The following is a 19,553-nucleotide window of genomic DNA, read 5'->3' as shown; positions in this document are numbered from 1 at the left end:
TGCAGAATGCATTACAGTTGTCGAGACTTCCTAGGCCAGCCTTGCCCTCCTCCTGGTTGGTAGTTCTGCTTCGGACATGACCCCACTCTGGGGACTGCTGTTCTGTTTCTCACACGCATGACAGGCTGACTGTTCACATCTCTGTGCCTTTGCAAATGCTCTTGCTTCTTCCCAGAACGCCCAAGTGCCTCCTCATTCTACCAGGAGCAGTTTGAGCGTCAGCTCTGTGGGAAAGCCGTCTTCCAGGGCCCTCCCAAAGCTCCGTGGTTCTGTGTCTTACTCTTGAATTTGATGGCTGAGGTGTTTGAGCTCTCTTAGAAGGAGTTCACTCCTGCGTGTTAGTTACCACCTAGTCTAAGGCCTGGTGCAGAGTTGGTTGAATGAATGCAGGCACTCAGAATGGTGAGGTGAGGTGGTGTGTCCAACAGTGCAGGAGAGATGAGGACTTTGATAGACTGCGCCTCCTTGTGGGCCCTGCTCGTGAAAGTGGCCTCCGCGTGAGAGCTGACCTGACGATATGGTCCCTAAATGTGACAGAGCCCATGGGTAGGGATTCCCAAAAGGCAGGTTTCAGCATAATAGAAGGCAAGATAGAAATATAACTTTATTTTTTACAGCATATGATAGTTGGTGTAATTACCTAGTAGATGGTAATACAAGAATCAAGTTTATTTCAATAAAGCATGGACTGGCTGGACATGGTAGTGCGCATCTCTAATCCCAGCACTTAGGAAGCAGAGGCAGGCAGATTTCTGTGAGTTCAAGGCCAGTGTAGTCTACATATTGAGTTCTAAGACAGCCAGGGCTACACAGAGAGACCCTGTCTCAAACAAACAAAACATGAAAACCTGTATCTATGAGTCTGAGATTCACTGCTTTGCGGCTCAAACTAGACTTCTGAGAATAGCCAGGACCGTGGGAGGAGCTGAGAACCATAAGCTGTCCGTGGGGAACTCAGAGGCCCCATGGCCTTTGCTACCTCAGAGAGGGACCATGGCAGGGGAGGAGATGAGGAGACCTGGAAGGAGAGAGGTGGAACAGCTTTGAAGGCCGTTCAGAGGGGAAACTGGGCCTTTGTTCTGTCCTCTGGCTTCCGGGGGACCATGATTGACAGCCAGCGGGATTGTTTTCCATAGGTCTGAGGCGTGACTGAGGAACAATGTTGATAATGTTGTATCAACATGTTGATATACAACTTGGTGGCAATGTACAGAGAAGTGACTGCCGCTTGGCTAGAGTCACGCTGTCATTTACAGAAAAGCTGAAACAGGCACCAGAAAAGGTGCTGTGCAGATCAGCAGCGAGAGTGATTATCACACTGTTTCCCCGGGAGGGGGCTTCCTCCGGCAGTTAGGGCCTCAGGTCATCCTTACCCTCCTCAGTGTGGGGTTTCCTGGACAAATTTCAATTCTTTTGGTCCCTATGCATGGGTCTGAGCCCTTCTTTTTCCGGCCCAGTCTTCTGTCTTGAGGAATTCAGATGACATCAGACGTCTGGTCTGAACACTCCTGAACGAACGCAGTGGTGCATTCATTGTCATTCTGTGGGAGCGAGGCTACCCTACCCCGGCAAATGGCTTTACACATCCTGCCTTTGGTAGAACATAGTAGGTGTTCTGTCGCCCACAGCCTCGCTACCCTCGGGCGCTCTCTGTCTTCTTCACTGTGCTGCTCTATCGGGGGATTCATGGGATGATAATGCCCTGTGGTAGGGTGCTCTGAGGGGTTTCCCAGAGTCCCAGCTGATCCAGCCTTCTTTCCCCTCATTTTTACTTATTTATTTATTTATTTATTTATTTATTTATTTATTTATTTATTTATTTATTTATTTATTTATGTGCGTGTGCGTGCTTGCGTGTGCGTGCATGCGTGCGTGCGTGTGTGTGTGCGTGTGTGTGTGTGCGTGTGCGTGTGCGTGTGTGTGTGTGTGTGTGTGTGTGTGTGTGTGTGTGTGTGTGTATGAAAGAGAGCACACTAGAGAGAGAGCGTGCATGTGTATGAGATTTCTCCGTGTGGGCGCTAGCGTACCCCGGCATGCATACGCAAGTCTGAGGACAATTTTGGGAGTCGGTTCTCTCCTTCCTTCCGCCTGGTTGAGGAAGGAAGGAGAGAAATGCCTCTTCCGTTTCTGCTCTGCGGCAGCTCTAGGCTAGCTGGCCCGCGAACTGGCCGGTGACTCTGCTGTCTCCCAGTCCCCTCTTTGAAGTAGCACCGTTGAGACTACAGACGTGCTTGCGGCTTTTTAAACGTGGGTTCCGTGGATCCGTCTCAGGCTGTGAGGCTTGTGCCGCAAATACATTTACCCACTGAGCCACCTTTCAGGCCCCCTGTACCCTTCTTAGCCACAACAGATCCACATGGGTCTGGGGAAGGGGGGGGTCAGACTTCCCTTGGGCGCTTCAACAAACCTGGCCCTTCTGGTTCTCCCCCACGGGAGAGGAAGAAAGTGTGCCCCGAGGCCACAGGGCCTCAGGGTGGTGAGTCAGGCTTTTCCTTTCTGCAGTAATACGTCCCACTTGTGGGGGCTGACTGCACACCATGTTGCTTTCTCATACTTGAGGGAGCACAGGTGTAAGAGGATGGGTAGGACACCCCAGGGTGGTCCCCGCACATGTCCTGGTCACTGTACATCAGCCATGTGCTATCGAGTGGGCCGGAAACTTGGCCCCCTCTCCCCATACCAGCATCCTACCGCTGGCCCTCCTCATGCTTCTTACCCCTTCCAATGCTTCTGACGCCCCCCCTCCCCCGCCTGCAAGGCCACACACTCCTCCCAGAGGCAGCCCAGGCTTCCTCAACTCCAGCACAAATCTGGGCTTCAAACGTGACGTTTGGCCAAGTGCCTTCCTTGCTCTGCCTTAATGGTTTCCTTCACCCATTCCACTGTGTCTTAGCACCATGTCTTCAGATGCTTCTACCCTTACCCCAGGACTGCTCTGTCCCGCATACTCTGCCCACCCCACCTCACCCCCCTATCTGTTCACGGTTCCTCCCTCCACACAGCCTGTCTAAATAGCGCGGTGTTTTTATCTGTCAAAGTCGTGCCTGTCTGAGCGAGGAGTCCCATGGAGAGATGAACAGCACAGAAGCCATAAATTTGGATCCTCACTCCAAACTGCCCCTTGGTGTGTGACCTCTGGGGAGTCAGCACTGGCGATAATGGCTTCATTTACAGTATAGAGAGCCATTGATGGGTCCATAGTTCTCCCCCACCCCTCCCCATGGGAGGCGACATTTGGCAACAGTCTAAGGGACATTTTGTTGTTGGTGGTGCTGTTGTTGTTAACACTACAGAAGTGATGCCCGGGGCTTTTAGAGGGTAAGGGCCAGAGTTGCTCTTTGGCATCCTATCCTGCAAAGCCCTGGGCAGCTCCACAGAAAAACATCACCCGGCCCTGAATGTCACCACGGTCTGGTTGAAAAACAAGGTGTGGCGGAGGCAATATAGGAACACAGCACAAGTCCCTCAGGACACCCACCTTACAGCTGTGCTGCTTAAATGGCCACCCTTAGATGTCCCCGCTGTTGATCACTCTCAGCCCAGAGCCTGGCACAGTAACTGTGTGTGGGGACTGGAGGAAGGAAACAGGACGAGGTGACTATTTTTTTGGTTTTTCGAGACAGGGTTTCTCTGTGTAGCTTTGCGCCTTTCCTGGAACTCACTTGGTAGCCCAGGCTGGCCTCGAACTCACAGAGATCCGCCTGCCTCTGCCTCCCGAGTGCTGGGATTAGAGGGTGACTATTCTTCTTATTCGAGGCCCGCGGGCAGGAAGTTGAGGCTCCGAGGTTGGGGTTGAGAAGGAAGGTGCTCTCCTGTGGAATATCAGTGGGAAAGGAGGCCGAGGTTGGGGAGCTGGGGCTGGGGGGTGTGGTGGCAGGGCTCTCCGGCTCCTCGTTTAATAGCCAGGGCACTTTTGTTTCTGGCTGTGATTCATGGTGCCACGGCTGAGGCATGATTCAGGCTGTAGGGCTTGACCACCCAAATCACGGCTTCAGTAATAACACCGCACTTTTATGTCCGCCTTTCATGGCAGCTCTCAAAGCACCCTGCAAACATTAATTAAGGCTCTTGGCGTTCCACCAGGGGCTGGGTGCAAACATCACTCTCGCCGCTTGGTGGAGAAGGGAAACTGAGCCAGGGCGCCTGCAGTCTGTCGGTGGCTCTTGCTTTGTTTGAGGGCCACTCATGGAAAAGAAGTTGAAATCTGGCCTCCCCCTCCCCATCTATCTCCCCAGGCGCTCTCTCTCTAGGTGACACCTTGAATAGAAATAGTATTTTGGCTCCCTACTGGGGCAGGAACAGGTAGGGGCAGCGGGGCACGTGCAGGGGTGAAACCTGTGGAGAAGCCCTTCTCAGTCACCACGACCATGGCTGTCACAGCCCAGGGCCATGGCCATGGCGTAGAAACCCCTCTGGGGCAGTCGCCTAGGAGCAGAAGGTGGCCTCAGAGGGACATGAAATGCTGCTTTTTAGGAGAGATGTGGCAGAAGAAATGATATTCTTCCTTGGAACGTAAAGCAAATATGCCTTTTCTAAAATGTTAGCAGTGGCTGAGTTGGGTGAAGTATCTGAGTATTCCTTATAATTGTTCTCGCATATTTTCTGTAAGATAGGAGCTATTTCTATATAAAAAGTTAGAAATAGAGGGAAGGGAGAGGGAGAGGAGGAGGCAGAGGAGAGCGGACCCAAAGGCCGCAGAAACAGGACTTTGAGCATCCCTGGGCTGGTGCCTAAGGCAAGCGCAGGGTCTCAGCCCCTCAGAGACGCACTGGGGTGGCAGAAAACCCTCTTTCCGGGACCGCAGTGGACACAGAGCTCGAATCCGAAGACGATGGGGAAGAGCGGGGAGAGGGAGGCCAGGGGCTGGAGAAGAAACTTATTTTCAAATTCAGTCAAAGAACACCCCTGGAGCTTGAACGCAGTGATGATGCGCCCAGAGTCGGGCTGCCCCGCCCCACAGGCCGACACTGCCCCCTGCGGTGACTCACGAGGGGATGTTTAAATGACAGGGAGGACCCAGAAGTCCCTCACTCATGCTGCAGCCTTGAGCCCGTCCGGTCCTCCTCCTCTCCTCACCAGCTCCCTCTTGTTGACCCGGCAGCCGCGTGGAGCTGCTGGTAAGTGGGTTCCCCTCCTTCCCTCCCGGCTGCTCCCCACCTCCCGGCTGACCACAGGATCCCGGGAGAGACTCCAGAAGGGGCAGGGCTGTCCGTGCCTGGGATGCTCTGAGGACCTGGACAGGTACAGCCTGCGCAGGCGCTGGGCGAGCCCGCCCCCAGCGGCCCTGTCCCAGGATCTAGCTGTATATCTTGACGCCCTGATTGCTTCCCTTGTCTTTACAAGTCTGTGGAGTCAGTTTGGGGTGCATCAGGGAGAGCTTTTGACCTGCAGGGAGTTAGTTGAAAGTTGACTAAAGCACCGGTTTACCTCCTCCAGGATATCAGAGTCACAAGGACGGGAGTTTCTCCTAGGTTCCAGCTGTTGGAACCTGTAAAATTTCTTTTGCACCTACTGAGGTGGTGGTTTACAGGTGCCCTTGCACATCTGTCCAGGATGGTGAACTTTGCCTCACAGGGTTTCTGCCTGGGAGAAATCAGCTCTCCCACTGTCGAAGATGGACGGTGTTACCCGTGGGACTCCGGGCAGATGTGCAGTCTCTATTTAGGAGTGCCAGTTTGGAATCCAGCTGTGGGCTCAGATGTCCAGGTTACAGTTCTGTGTGGCTTAGATGATGCCATTCTGGTCACCTAAAAGTGTCATAGGGCCTAGGTCAGGGGAGCCGATGAATTTGAGAAGGAGTAGCTGGAGGTAGGTTTGTGATGAGAATCAGGTGCCGTGTGTGTGTGTGTGTGTGTGTGTGTGTGTGTGTGTGTGTGTGTGTGTGTTGGTGCTGAGGATCAAGCCCAGGATCTCAGACATGCTGAGGAAAACACTCTACAACTTTGCTCTAGCCACGGCTGACTGTGTGGGTCTTAATCCCTACCTGTGTCTCTGCCCACGAGCACAGGAACCAACTGTGGAAAAGCAGAGCCTTCTGGACCTTTCAGCCTGAGCCATTCTACCTTTACGGCTGAATGCACTACTCCAGGGCAGACTGTGACTCCCGTGATGACACATGTACCCCAGGTGCTGAGTGCTGCCTGCCACCACGCTGGCATCTCTGCCAGGGTGTCTAGCTGGCATCACCTACAGAAGGCAGCTCCCAGATGTGTGGGCGTTCCTGCTCTGGGGCTTGGAAATTCCCTCAGCGGGTCTTCTTTCTCTCTGCATCGCCTGAACATCTGGAGTAAATTCAGGGCCAGACGGTCCAATTTTTCTGTGGCCATGAGTCAGCTGTTGGTCTCAGCAGCGACAGGGTTGGGAAGGCATGTGATTGAGGGTCGTGGCTAGGAAGCATTCTGAGGAGACCCCACAGCGAGTATAGGAAGGGTCTTCCCAAGGCTAGGGGGGGGGTACTGCCCAGGTTAGCTCTGTAAAGGGAGGGACGTGAGGCATGAGTGGGAATAGATCCAGATGTGCAGAAATGAGAGAGAAGGGAAAGACGGTGCCCAGACTTTTGTCCTGCCAGCAAGCACACGAGAGCTGTGATTACAGATGACAATTTGCTTCCCCGACCCCCGGCCACAGTAGAGCCGCTGAAGCTGCCCGTCCCAGTGCCTGCCTTGGCTGTGGGACACAAGGGCAGAAGTTGCTTCTGAGACGTTCTGATCAGAGACCACACTGTTTCCCCCTGCTTCAGCCCCAAAGGGGCTACGCTGGGAAGGAGCATCTTTGCACTCTGTGTCTTCTTATAGAAAGACCCTGCTCCCCGACTCCTGCCATTGTGCTGGGCAGTGTGTGTGCTCTTACAGCTCCGGCCTAGCCCTAGGCCTGCCCCAGGCTTGGGAGGGTCCCCACAGAGGCCTGGGGAGGAATTGCTTTTTCTTTTTCATTCTCTTTAAAAAAAAAAAAAAAAATGAAAACAATGAACAATATTTTGGCTGTGAAGGGCCCTAGAGGATGAGGTTGGGACAGCCTTGCTGTGGAATTCAAGGGTCTTTGTGTCTGGGGTAGAGTGTCCCTAAATCATGGGCTGTGTGTGCTGATTACCAGGCTCAACCCTTCCGGTGCCCCCCTTCTGAATCTTCTCTCCCCTCTTCCGTTAACCCTTAACAACACATCATCAGTGCAGCCTCAGAGTAGAAAGTCACTTGCGGAATGAGTTGGGGGAGGACTTGGGTGTGGCTAATAATGCTGGATGGTGGAGGGTGGTTGTATTTGGGCCAATCATGTCAAGAGGAGGGGCAAGGCATCTCCTCCCTCTCCCCGACACCGCCCGTGGTGGGAGCCCACACAGACTAGGCTCTGTGGTAGCCTCATGATGAGGTCCATGGGTTCACCAGGCTCTGTGTTGAGTCTTCAGTTGCCTGTGTGACCTTGGGTGAGTCCCTTCCTCTCTATGGACCCATCAATTTCTCATCTATGAGGCAGCCAAATGGTCTGACCAGATGACTTCAAAAGACTCTTGTACCAGTGGTGTCCTGGATTCCATGACCTATATTCGGAAACAGCTGCTAGGCTCAACCAGTACAAGCCGAAGATTCCAGGTGGGGGAGACAAACCAGGAGGTGTGGCTAGCTGGTGGAACAGTATTCCAGTCTCCCCCATTCCTAGTCTTCCTCTGTTCTTGGTGGTTAACAGACATGAGCTGTGAGCGTAGGTTCTCAGGCAGTCTAGACCACGTTCTAGGTGTGTGGCCTGTGTGTACAGGAATGGGAGTTCATGCGTGTGAGTCTAGGCCTCAGCCCAAGCTAGAGGTTAGGAGCTCTGTGGGTGGAGCCTCCAGAGACCTGGTTTTGCTCAAGAACAAGCTAGCAAATATCGCCCCTCACTTTTATTGGGAACCCACTTTGATCCCAAAACTATTCTCAGTGTCTGGTCCATATTAGGTCACTTCACAGGCACAGTAGTGATGCCAGGAGGTCAGATCTAGTCAACAAGATTCTTAACAAGATTCTTAGGCCAGCTGTGTGTGTGTGTGTGTGTGTGTGTGTGTGTGTGTGTGTGTGTGTGTGTCAGACAGACAGACAGACAGAGACAGAGAGACCCTGAGGACTGAAGCTCTCTCTCTCTCCCTGTGTGTGTGTGTGTGTGTGTGTGTGTGAGAGAGAGAGAGAGAGAGAGAGAGAGAGAGAGAGAGACCCTGAGAGACCCTGAGAGACCCTGAGAGACCCTGAGAGACCCTGAGAGACCCTGAGGACTGAACTCCACCCAGGTCCAGTCTCTCTGACAGACAGACCGCACCAAAGAGCAGCCAGACTGAGGACACCCTGCACACTGGGTGGGAATGAGAGCAGGCCCAAGCCTGGCCTCTCTTTTGCGTGGCCTAGGGTCTGTCTCACTCCAGAAGAGGCCTTGGTTAGGAAACCACCTTTAGGGAGTCTCACAGGGATGAAGGGAGATCCTCTTTGTGGGCCCCAGTTCCCTCAGATGCAGGGGAAGGGCGGATAAGCCCTTGAGGGTCCTCTCAGGTCTTGGGCTGTGTGAACAGACAGCGACTAACTGGCGGGGTTGTCCTGCCCGGGGAAACTTCGGAAAGAGGCTTGGGGAAAAAGGGGTTTTCAAGCCTTGGCATGTGAGCGGGGCCTAGCCAGGCGGCTCTTCGTGGGGAAGAGGGGACAGGAGCACGCTGTCTTCACTCCAGGTTCCTTTCTGCCCTCAGCAGAAACCACACTAGCGCTCCAAGAGTTTCGGAAACTTTTACGGAAGGGGACATGAGGCCTGCAGTGTTTACCTAAGCTCCGGTTGTTAACGTCAAGACTACTGTAGAAGAGGGGTCTCCCTGGCGCCCCTCAGAAGTCTCTTTCCAGGGAACACTGTGTTTAGTGAACAGGAATGATGGGACTGGTCCAAGAAAGCCCAGCTCCCAACCAGCAAAGCCCAGGGCTTCGAGGCTAATTATGTGTTCGCTCGTGAGTCACAGGGTGTTTCTGCAAAGAGACCCAAGCACCCTGTTCAATCGTTTCCACTCCTGGGGAGGGGCCGCGTCCATGTCCAGGTGAGCCACCTGTCCTTCTGCCCGTCCGTCCGTCTGTCTGTCTGTCTGCCCGCTTCTCTGACTATGTGGATCTGACTGACGCCAGGGGTGCCCCCTCCCCAGGAACTGGCTGACATGATTGAGGACATGCTCCGTGCCTGGAGGAGGAAGCTGTAATTAGGGCAGCTTTGAGGGCTTTTAACTGCCATTGTCCCGGCTGCCAAGCAGCACTGGGCAGCGTGGGCTATTAGAGGCCACCAGAGGCCGAGGGCCACGGCCTGCAGGACTGCCAAGAGTTCAAGGCCTAGTCCCAGGCCGGCTTCGAGTGGAGTGCTCCCTCCCTCTTTGAGGGGACTTGGGGGTGTTCTCTGCAGGTGGTCAGGGGCAGGCAGGTGGGGGAGGGGGCACCAGCTGTAACAACCGCTGGAAAACTGGAAACAGCTGCCTGCAGGCCTGGGTGGGCTCAGCAGACAGGGAGGGTTTATAAAAAGACATTGGGGGAATTCCTGGCAATGTCTGTTGTGCTGAGGGTGGTCCATTTTAGACAACAGTGGCCGGTTCCCACAGGGAATTACCTCTGGTTTTTCTCCCAGGCTACAAAGTGTCTCCCCAGGAGCTCAGAGTCTTCACTGGGCTGGCCTGATCTCTCTGCCCCCCCACCCCCCACCCCCCACCCCCCGACCTCCCCTCTGCCTAGCTGGAAAGATGGTCCTCAAGGAAGCTGCTGCCTACAGGAAAAGGCAGCAGGCAGAGCTTCTGGGTGACGGGCACGTAATCGCCCTCCATTGCTTGGGCCGTGACATCATCCTTGGAGCTGGGCAAAAGGGTATTTATGAGAAATAAGCAGTTCAGACAGCACCAGGAGCAGCTGAGCCTCAGCCAGGGGTGAGTCTCACCAAGGGGACGGACGGACAGACACAAACCCTGGCGGCCCAGCCTCTTGGGAGATGGCTGGTTCTCACTTCCACTCTCTGGGACTCAGCCCTCGACCCTGAAATCTTAGCTATGGGCTGGACATCTGCTGTCTTCTCTGCTGGACCGCTTTGCTCAGGGTAGGAGTCTGCTCTCCACCTCAGCCTACAAGTGCTCAGCTGGGCTTGAACACGGAGCGTGCTGCCTCTGTGAGACTGTGCACACCAAGTGTGAACTGAACTCTGCTGGGCCACGCCCCTGCCACACTAGTGTTGGTGTCTGGACTTGCATTGCCTCTTTTATCCCATGGCAGTTTTTTTTTTTTCACACTCAGGAAAGGCTCGTGGATTCTCTGTCTGCTTCTGGCTATTTATCTGCAGCTCCTTCAATGGATGCTCAGACGGTATAGTCTCTATGGCCTCTCATCAGGCTCTAGGCCATTGGTTCTCAACCTGTGGGCTGTGACCCCTTCGTGGGGGTCAAACAGCCCTCTGACAGGGATCACATCCTGAATATCAGATATTAGCCTTACGGCAGTGAAATTACAGGTGTGACGTAGCAATGAAAATAATCTTATAATGGGGGGGGGTCACCACAACAAGGGGAACTGTATTAAAGGGTCACAACATTAGGAAGGTTGAGAAACACTGCTCTAGGAGTTCCTTAAGAAACCGGTTTGTCACCGAGCGGTGGTGGCGCACGCCTTTAATCCCAGCACTCAGGAGGCAGAGCCAGGCGGATCTCTGTGAGTTCGAGGCCAGCCTGGTCTACAGAGTGAGATTCAGAACAGGCACCAAAACTACACAGAGAAACCCTGTCTCAAAAAAAAAAAAAAAAAAAAAAAAGAAAGAAAAAGAAAAGAAAAGAAAAAAGAAACCAGTTTGTCATTGGCCTTGAAGTTCAGAGTGGAACTGAGCACAGTGCAGTAAGAAGGGGCCTGCTTGGGTGTGTGTGTGGAGAGTAAGGCCGTCACCTCCTGCCTGCCACATTCCGTATTTCTCTGGAGACCGTCTAAGATCACGTTAGCTTTTCTAGCATCGTTGTTTCCTTGTTTTTGCCAGTACGGAGCCACACTTGTGCCTTTGGGGTCACACGTGGGGGCCAGAGGTCAACGGCACGTGTCTACCTCGACTGCACGCCACCTTCACTTTTGAGATAAAGTCTTTCACTGACCCTGGAGCTCCACCATTCTGCCAGGTTGGCAGTCCAGCTGGCGAGCTCCCAGGATGCACCTGTCTTCACCCAGCCAGCATGGAGCTGACAGAACTCTCTGTGCCCAGACTTCTTTTTTTCTTTTTCCTGTTTCTTTTTGACAAGGTCTCCCTCCATAGCCCAGGCTAGCCTTGGAGCTGCAGGGATCTCCTTGCCTCAGACTCCTAAGTGGTAGCATCACAGGCGTGAGCCACTATGCCTGGTTCTGCCTGTCCTCTGTTGAAGCCGTTTCCTCTCTGTCTTTCTGGACCTGACACGCTGTTTACATGTGGTCTGCAGCGACCTGAGTGGCCATGCTGTTCTTTTTCCTTCCCCCCTAGTTATACATAACTTAGGCAAGCCCTTCGTGAAAGTTCAGCAGGACAGCGCTAGAAAGGGCTGTGAATAAATGAAAAGCTGAGGTCCCGGGTGGGCGGGAGATAAGTCGGGTGTTTCCCAGCCTGCTTTTTTTTTGTTGGGGGACAAAGAAGAGGTATAGGAAGCTCAGGCTGGGGTGGGGAGCTGGGCTCAGAACCCCATCATCTCAGAGCACCCAGAGAAGCTGCAGAGTCCCCCCCCCCCTGCCCAGTGTGTGCCTCGACTGCCCGCTGACATCCCTGCCTGTGCTCACCAGCTGTGCCCCTTAGGAGAGGCACTGTGTGCCACTCAGAATCCTCACCTGGAAGCCTGGAGGCCGGAGCCTCAAGACTGGAGCCTCAGTTCCCCGGCTTCCTGCCTCCCCATAAAATCATGAAAGGTAGCAAGTCCTTAGGCCTTGGGAGTTATAGGCTCCTTTGAACTGTGGACAGAGATCCTGCCACTCATGTCTACACACAAAAACCCTTAGTCTCTTGGCCAAGAATGCCAGACTAGAGACACTCAGAGGGCTTCCTGACTTTGGGGGACCCATGAGTGTATGCTATGGGTAAGCTGGGCCCAGGGCACACATTAGCACAGGCATGCATAGGATGCCTTTGAGTCTGCTCTTCCATCCAACCCGCACAACAACCCCAGGAGAAAACAGGTCGTCTCCCCCACTTAGCAGACGACGAAGCTGAAGTCTGAGGCCTGAGAACTCTCATTCAAGGCCAAACAGTACCTTAAGTAGCCACATAGGGAACTGTGCCCACGGCTCTGTGTTTAGCACTACCATAGGTGACTTCACACCCCAAGCCTGTGCCCGAGGAGACATCTGGACCCACCCGTACCCGTCAGCTTTACGTGTGTCTGTGTTTTCAGGGACTCACTCCAGGCCACCCAGTGTTTCTCTGTGGGAACCAAGACTCACACCAGAAGCCACACCCTAGGCAGCAGCTGAGGCCCAGTTACCTCTTCCAGACAGGCAGCGTGTGGTACAGACGGCGGCTTCTTATCAGAAGGTGGCTTGGATTAAATCTAAATGAAGCACATATGGCCAGGCTGAGGAAGGGCCAGGGTGGTGATGGTGGCGGCCATGGGCTGGTAGGGAGGGGCAGGAGGGAGGGCAGGAAGAGCTCCTTGCAAGTTAGTGTTACCTCCCTCTGCGGGCCCTCGCTGCCCCTCCCTGTGGCCCAAACATCCCCCAGGCTCAGACCCTATTGCTATCCTGACTGATTTTCCTTTCCTTTCCGGTCCTTCCAACAAGGCTGTGTTCCGTCTTGTTCATGTGCTGAGGGCGGCAGAGGTTACATGGCAGAGTTCTTGGGGGGCTCACTGAAGAGGGTACAGGGAGGCTGTGAGAGCCGTCTCGGACTCACCATAGCTGTGGCTGCCTGCCTAAGACCAGCACAAAATCAAGCCAGTCAACATTCCGGCAGGGGGTGGGGGGTGGGGGGAAGGGGGAGGCTATGAGCGCCCACCCCTAGCTGAGGGGCTGTTGAAAGTTGATGGATGCTAAGGGAGAGACTGTCAGTTCTATTTAAGGGTGTGGACCCTGGTAGGTAGGCCATGCTCCTGTGGGTGGCCCCATGCCTGTGTGTATCTGGTCAGCACAAATTGCACTCAGTGGTTCGAAACAGGAAAAAAAAAAAAAAAAAGACATGAATTGGGATGAGGTGGGTGGAAAGGTGAGTGTGGATCCAGGAGGAATTTGGAGGAGGAGCAGAGGGGGCGGAGAGTGAATGTGATTGAAATGCAATGTACATATGTGTGAATTTCTCACAGACTTGATTAAAAATAGAATATATATTTAAAGATACAGTTTCTATCTTAGCAACCTGTAGGATTATAAGAGAACAGCCTTAAAAATCTAGCTGGACTGTGGTGTCGTGCACACCTTTAATCCCAGCACTGGGGAGGCAGAGGCAGGCGGATCTCTGTGAGTTCGAGGCCAGCCTGGGCTACAGAGTGAGATCCAGGAAAGTCACAAAAACTACACAGAGAAACCCTGTCTTGAAAAAAAAAACAAAAACAAAAAACAAACAAACAACAAAAGAAAAACTTGTTAACTAGGGAAAGAGACAGATGAATTCCCACCTAAGCTTAGCTGGCTCTGCCGTGGCAGCAGAAGAGGTCAGTGGGGTTATTACCCACGCAAGGGGGTGACTAATACCCACTGATAAGATTTAGAAACCTTCTTAAGGATGGCTGCGCTTGAACTTGACCCTTGGGGAAGACTTGGGTGAACATGAGGAGCTTTCGGGTGAGGCGATTGCTCGGGCAAGGGTGCAGATGTAGGACAGCCAGGGGCCTCCCTGGCCGAAGCAGAGAAAGCTTTGAGTCAGGTGCGTGACGGTGGGCTGGAAGCCGCTGTGGAAACCCAAGGGCGGTGGTCAGTGAGGTGACCGTGACTCACGCAGCTTCTCTCTCCCAACACAGGCCATGCCACTGAGACATTATCTCCTTCTGCTGGTGGGCTGCCAGGCCTGGGCTGCGGGCTGGGCCTACTATGGCTGTCCTAGCGAGTGCACCTGTTCCCGGGCCTCCCAGGTGGAGTGCACAGGGGCACGGATTGTGGCCGTGCCTACCCCTCTGCCCTGGAATGCTATGAGCCTGCAGATCCTCAACACGCACATCACTGAAATCCCGGAGTCCCCCTTCCTCAACATCTCAGCCCTCATCGCCCTGAGGATGGAGAAGAACGAACTGTCCAACATCATGCCAGGCGCCTTCCGCAACCTGGGCTCGCTGCGCTACCTCAGCCTTGCCAACAACAAAATACGGATGCTGCCTCCTGGCCTCTTCCAGGGCCTGGACAATCTGGAATCCCTCCTTCTGTCCAATAACCAACTGGTTCAGATCCAGCCAGCCCAGTTTTCCCACTTTGGTAATCTTAAGGAGCTCCAGTTGCACGGCAACAATCTGGAATATATCCCTGAAGGAGCCTTTGACCACCTGGTGGGACTCACCAAGCTCAACCTGGCCAAGAACGGCTTCAAGGATCTCTCACCTAGGGTCTTCCAGCACCTTGGGAACCTCCAGGTGCTCCGGCTACACGAGAACAGGCTTACGGACATCCCCATGGGCACTTTCGATGCCCTTGGCAACCTCCAGGAGCTGGCCCTCCAGGAGAACCAGATTGACATCCTCTCCCCTGGCCTGTTCCACAATAACCGCAACCTCCAGAGGCTGTATCTGTCTAACAACCGCATCTCGCTGCTGCCCCCTGGCATCTTCATGCAGCTGCCCCAGCTTAACAAGCTCACACTCTTCGGCAATTCCCTGAAGGAGCTCTCCCCGGGCATCTTCGGGCCTATGCCCAACCTGCAGGAGCTTTGGCTGTACAACAACCACATCACCTCTCTCCCTGACAACACCTTCATCAACCTGCCCCAGCTGCAGGTTCTGATTCTCAGTCACAACCAGCTCAACTCCATCTCCCCGGGAGCCTTCAACGGCTTGACGAATCTGAGAGAGCTGTCCCTCCACACCAATGCTCTACAGGACCTGGATGGAAATGTCTTCCGGGCGCTGGCCAACCTGCAGAACATCTCCCTCCAAAACAACCGCCTCCGACAGCTCCCCGGCAGCATCTTCGCCAACGTCAACGGCCTCACGACCATCCAGCTCCAGAACAACAATCTAGAGAACTTACCCTTGGGCGTCTTTGATCACTTGGTGAACCTGTGTGAGCTTCGTCTCTATGACAACCCCTGGAGATGCGACTCGGATATCCTCCCACTTCATAACTGGCTCCTTCTCAACAGAGCCAGGCTGGGGACAAACACTCTTCCTGTGTGTTCCAGCCCAGCCAACGTCCGAGGCCAGTCTCTTGTCATCATCAATATCAATGTCCCTGCGCCCAGTGCCCAGGGTCCTGAAGTATCTAGTTCTAGCTACCCGGAAGTGCCACGTTATGCAGACCCTGATCTGTCGGGGTCATCCAGCTATCCCGACAGCACATCCATTTCCTCTACCACAGAGATCATCACACCCGTAGAAGACTACACCGATCTGACCACCATTGAAGCCACCGATGACCGCAACACGTGGGGCATGACCGACGCCCAGACGGGGCTGGCTATCGCCGCCATTGTGATCGGCATCATTGCTCTGGCCTGTTCCCTAGCTGCGTGCATCTGCTGCTGCTGCTGCAAGAGGAGGAGCCAGGCGGTCCTGATGCAGATGAAGGCTCCCAATGAGTGCTAGGGAAGCAGGCTCCAACAGGGCTGGGGAAGAGTGAAACCAGAGGACCAGAGAATGGCATCATTCAGCTTCCAAACCTGGGCCCACACAGACAAGATCTGATGGTCCCCCCCCCCATTTTTGTCCTGAGTCTTCTGTAGAGAAACAGGCATTTCAAGAGCTCCTACTTCCAGAGAAATCTAATTGGTCATTAAACAAACAAACAAACAACCCCAGATGGTTCTAGGTCAATGCCTCGGCATCCATCAGAGGGACCCTCCACCAAATCCTCACTCCTTCCAAGAACAAGCTTCCTTGCACCCGGCCCCTCCCAGCCTCTGCAGACTTAATGATGACAAGGCCTGCTCACATTATGAGATAGTTCTCTGCCGGGACAGCCCATGCCTCAAAGTATTATATAAGGTGATTTCTTTTCTCTTGCTTCTCTTTTTGCGCTTGACTCTGTCCCCAAGGACAGACTTAAGTTCTCTCTGTGAGAAAGTTTGGATCTTTTAGCTCACTTCGCTGGCTTGGAGGGCGCTCTGCAAGACAGAAAGACACCTCTGCTGTCTGTTCCCAGACAGAGTTGCCATCAGTGCCTGTGACAACAAGTTCAGCCTTTCAGAGAAGAATGTTTAAAGCCGCAGGCTCTCCTTCGAAGATCTTAGCCCTTTGTGATGTAAAAGTGCGCAGTTTCTAAATTCTCAAAACATGAAAACCAGCTCATTGATAATGGCTGAAGAACACAAGCCTGGGGTCCTTGTCCTCACCCCTACACTTTCCCTTTCTTGGGAGGGAAGTCAGGGCTGTGCTGAAGGATCACACACATACAGAAAAGTGGGAGTGTGATAGAGTACATCCTGGTGAAGTCTCACAATCTGAATAGGTATCTGTGTGATCAGCATGATACCAAGAAAATGGTATCACAGTGTCTCCACTCCAAGCTTGTTCTGAAGGACTTCTGGAGATGCTGTGGACTTTCTGGCTTTCCACGGGCTAGGGAGGGATCCTCACAGTCTTCCCTACCCCTCCGTGGGCAGCCTTTGCAAAGGCCCAGCTGTCAGGAGTGGAAGAGATGGAGGTACGGTCAGAACAAGAGGCAACCAAGCTGGCCAGACCAGAAGCACCCGAACTACAGTAGCCTGTGCAAGTACGCGTCCTCGCTGCCAACAAACGCTGTGCTGCTCATCAGTGCCCCTCTATCCATCCTTTTATGGGTATTATATGCCCATATCTGTTTCCAATTTTTGTTCTCCATTTGGGGGAAGAAAAAATAGCTCCGAGATGAGATCTTCCAATTGAATAACCAAGTGTAATGGAAACCAGGAACCCTTCTGCACTGTGGTCAAATTCTTCATCCACATGAGTCAGCTGGTAGCTAGACTACAGGGTGTTCACAGGCAGCAGATAGCAGGGCATGCTGGGAGGTCACATGAGGGTGTGGGCTGGCTCTGTGGAACCTTCTGTCTGGGTTCTGGTTATGAGCTGAATGGTTTAGTTTAGAGTTTTCTCTTTGAGTGACAGTCACAACACATCTGCCTTGCCTGTGTTTCTTGCCACACATGTGTCTATTTCCACACTTTTAACAGTTCCGAGCAAGGTGACAAAGCTCTCTCAGCAACGAAATGACCAAACACAGTGGCGCACACCTTTAATCCCAGCACTCAGGAGACAGAGGCAAGCAGATCTCTGAGTTCGAGGCCAGCCTGGTCTACAGAGTGAGTTCCAGAACAGCCAGGGCTATGTAGAAAGACCCTCCCTCAAAAACCAAACAACCAGGGAAACAGAGAATGTCAGTTTTTCCTCTCAATGAGAGGAGGACGTCAGCTGAGCACAGGGATCTGGTAATGTATCTCCAGCCTGCAGTGGTGTTTACAGGGCAAATGAGAAATCCCTTTGAGTCTTGGCAACAGAGAGCTTACAGGATATCCAGGCCTCCCCTCCAGTTCCCCAACAGAATAGTCCAGAAGGAATGCGTGTGAGAACCTGCACACCCTGCCCCAGGGAATCTGATGTCAGTCAAAAGCTATCATTCCCCCCAAGGCCAACCCAAAGTGTTTGCAAAGTATCTATAGCATCTGGTACACATGGACCAAGGCTGTCCCCAACTCCAGAGTGAGTGTGAACACGGTTCTGCTGACTGTGACCTGCGGGTGGGCCTTGAGGTGAAGAGAGGGAGCCGAGCCTGCTTCATGACACATGGAAGCTTGGCATGGTACTGTGCTCTCCAGAACAACCGTCTGATGCTCCTTGTGAGCTATGTCCAGCCTCAGTGGGCTAGGGATGGAGAGAGGTGGAATCCGCAGCATCCAGTGTCCCCTGCCAGTTTTAACCTGGAACCATTGGCCACTTCTGACATTGGCCGTGACAGTGATATATCTTGCTGGCCCAAAGGCTGGGCTGGGGGCAGCTAGCTGTCTTCTAATGGCCTGCCTGGGAGCTCACAGGTAGTGAGCAAGGCGACATGGGAGCCTTTTCCTTTCCCCCCACTACAGTGTCCAGATGGAGTCATCAGATCTGCTCCTTACTGATGGGCCTTTCGGTTTTTCTCCATCTTCTGGTCAGAGAGGGAGATGCTGGGAACACTGGTGGGTGGAGGACCCTTTCCAATAGGATAATGCATCTTGCTCATTTTCTTGGGGCTGGAATGAGCTCTGTGGTCCCTAGACGTCCGTGGTAAAGTGCAGAGCTCAGCTCCCTTGCCCTCTGTGCTCACTGGTTTCTGGACTTCTGTCACCAGCATTTGTGTGGAGAGGGGAGGGAAGTCGGGGCTGTAAGAAAGCCAATAAGGGCCAGCTAGAGCCACCGTGTTAACGGATGTTTGGGGCCTGGGTACCCTTCAAGGCTCTCGACGTGCATTCTCCTTTGAACCCTCTTGACTCCTGGTGAAATTCGTCCCACAGGTATCCTCTTGTGTGGGGGCCTTTTCTGCATAGTGCCCAACAAACTCCATACAAAGCCTCATGGGCTGTCTAGGGCTTTCATCAGGAGACCAAAGGAAATAGGCTGTACACATACAGCTGGGTTCTTGGAGTTTCTCACTGGCAGCCACACAGTTCCCACAGGCATCCAGATAGAACTGCAGAATCCACTTCCAGCCTTGGGAAAGACATAGAAAAGTAAGCCGATAACCCGAGTCAGGAAGCAGGCCTCGCGTGTATCCTAGACTTAGCTCCAAGCTACTCTAAGGTTCAGCCCCAGGCCCCATGGTCAGAACCAGATCTGGCCACTGAATGATGATGATCTAAAGGAAGCCACCAGTGTGGTTCAGACAGAGAGGGCAGCAGGAAGCTTCTGGGTGAAGCACCACCCAGTCCCAGGGCCCTTCCCCTAAGCAGAGAGTGTCCTCGCCTCCCACAGCCTTTGCTCTGCGTTCTAGAGCAGTCATGCTTGCTTTGTTCAACGATCTTTGCAAATAGTCCCAGATGCTTGGAATTGCGTTTAGAGATTTCTAGGCCCCTGGAGTTTTAATAGAATGTGAGCCCTGGTGGGCAGGGTTGGGGGTCTGTCCTTTGCTAGATGCCGCTTGTGATAGATTTGGTGTACAGAATCCACAATAAACATATACTCGGGATGAGTGTGTTCTCCGTGGACGTCTTGGTGAGGGGATCTCAAACCTGTGGATGTTGCCCTTGCCGCCTATATTAGAACTGGCCTGGATGGGATGGTTCCTCAGAAAAACTTGATCCTGGATGGAAAACAGGCCTTCAGGGGAAAATGTGGGGACTGAACAGCAATAGCAAACAATATCCACAGGCCACCGTGGCCAGGGGCGGGGCCTTTAGGAGTCGGTTTGGTCCTTTTGACAGATGAAGAAAGTGAACTCAATACAATTTGAATTTCCCAGAGTCACCTTGTGAACTAGTGGCTGGCTGTCCCTCTAATCACCCAA

General features: G+C 53.3%; 1 protein-coding gene across 1 annotated transcript; it reads left to right on the top strand.

The window, feature by feature from the left end:
* The first annotated feature begins 5,015 nt into the window (after positions 1-5,015).
* On the top strand, positions 5,016-19,228 carry Lrrc15 (leucine rich repeat containing 15). Its single transcript, XM_042259135.2, has 2 exons — positions 5,016-5,117; positions 13,916-19,228. The coding sequence occupies exon 2, from the start codon at positions 13,919-13,921 to the stop codon at positions 15,683-15,685; it is 1,767 nt and encodes a 588-aa protein (XP_042115069.1). The 5' UTR covers positions 5,016-5,117; positions 13,916-13,918; the 3' UTR covers positions 15,686-19,228.
* The last annotated feature ends 325 nt before the right edge of the window (positions 19,229-19,553 follow it).

This window comes from Peromyscus maniculatus, chromosome 12, assembly GCF_049852395.1.
Source record: "Peromyscus maniculatus bairdii isolate BWxNUB_F1_BW_parent chromosome 12, HU_Pman_BW_mat_3.1, whole genome shotgun sequence".
Lineage (NCBI taxonomy): Eukaryota > Metazoa > Chordata > Mammalia > Rodentia > Cricetidae > Peromyscus > Peromyscus maniculatus.
Note: the sequence above shows the minus strand (reverse complement) of the source record. Positions and strands in the feature narration are given on the sequence as shown.

Coding starts and splice junctions, on each gene's coding strand:
- Lrrc15 (XM_042259135.2), top strand. CDS start 13,919: ATGCCACTGAGACATTATCTCCTTCTGCTGGTGGGCTGCCAGGCCTGG.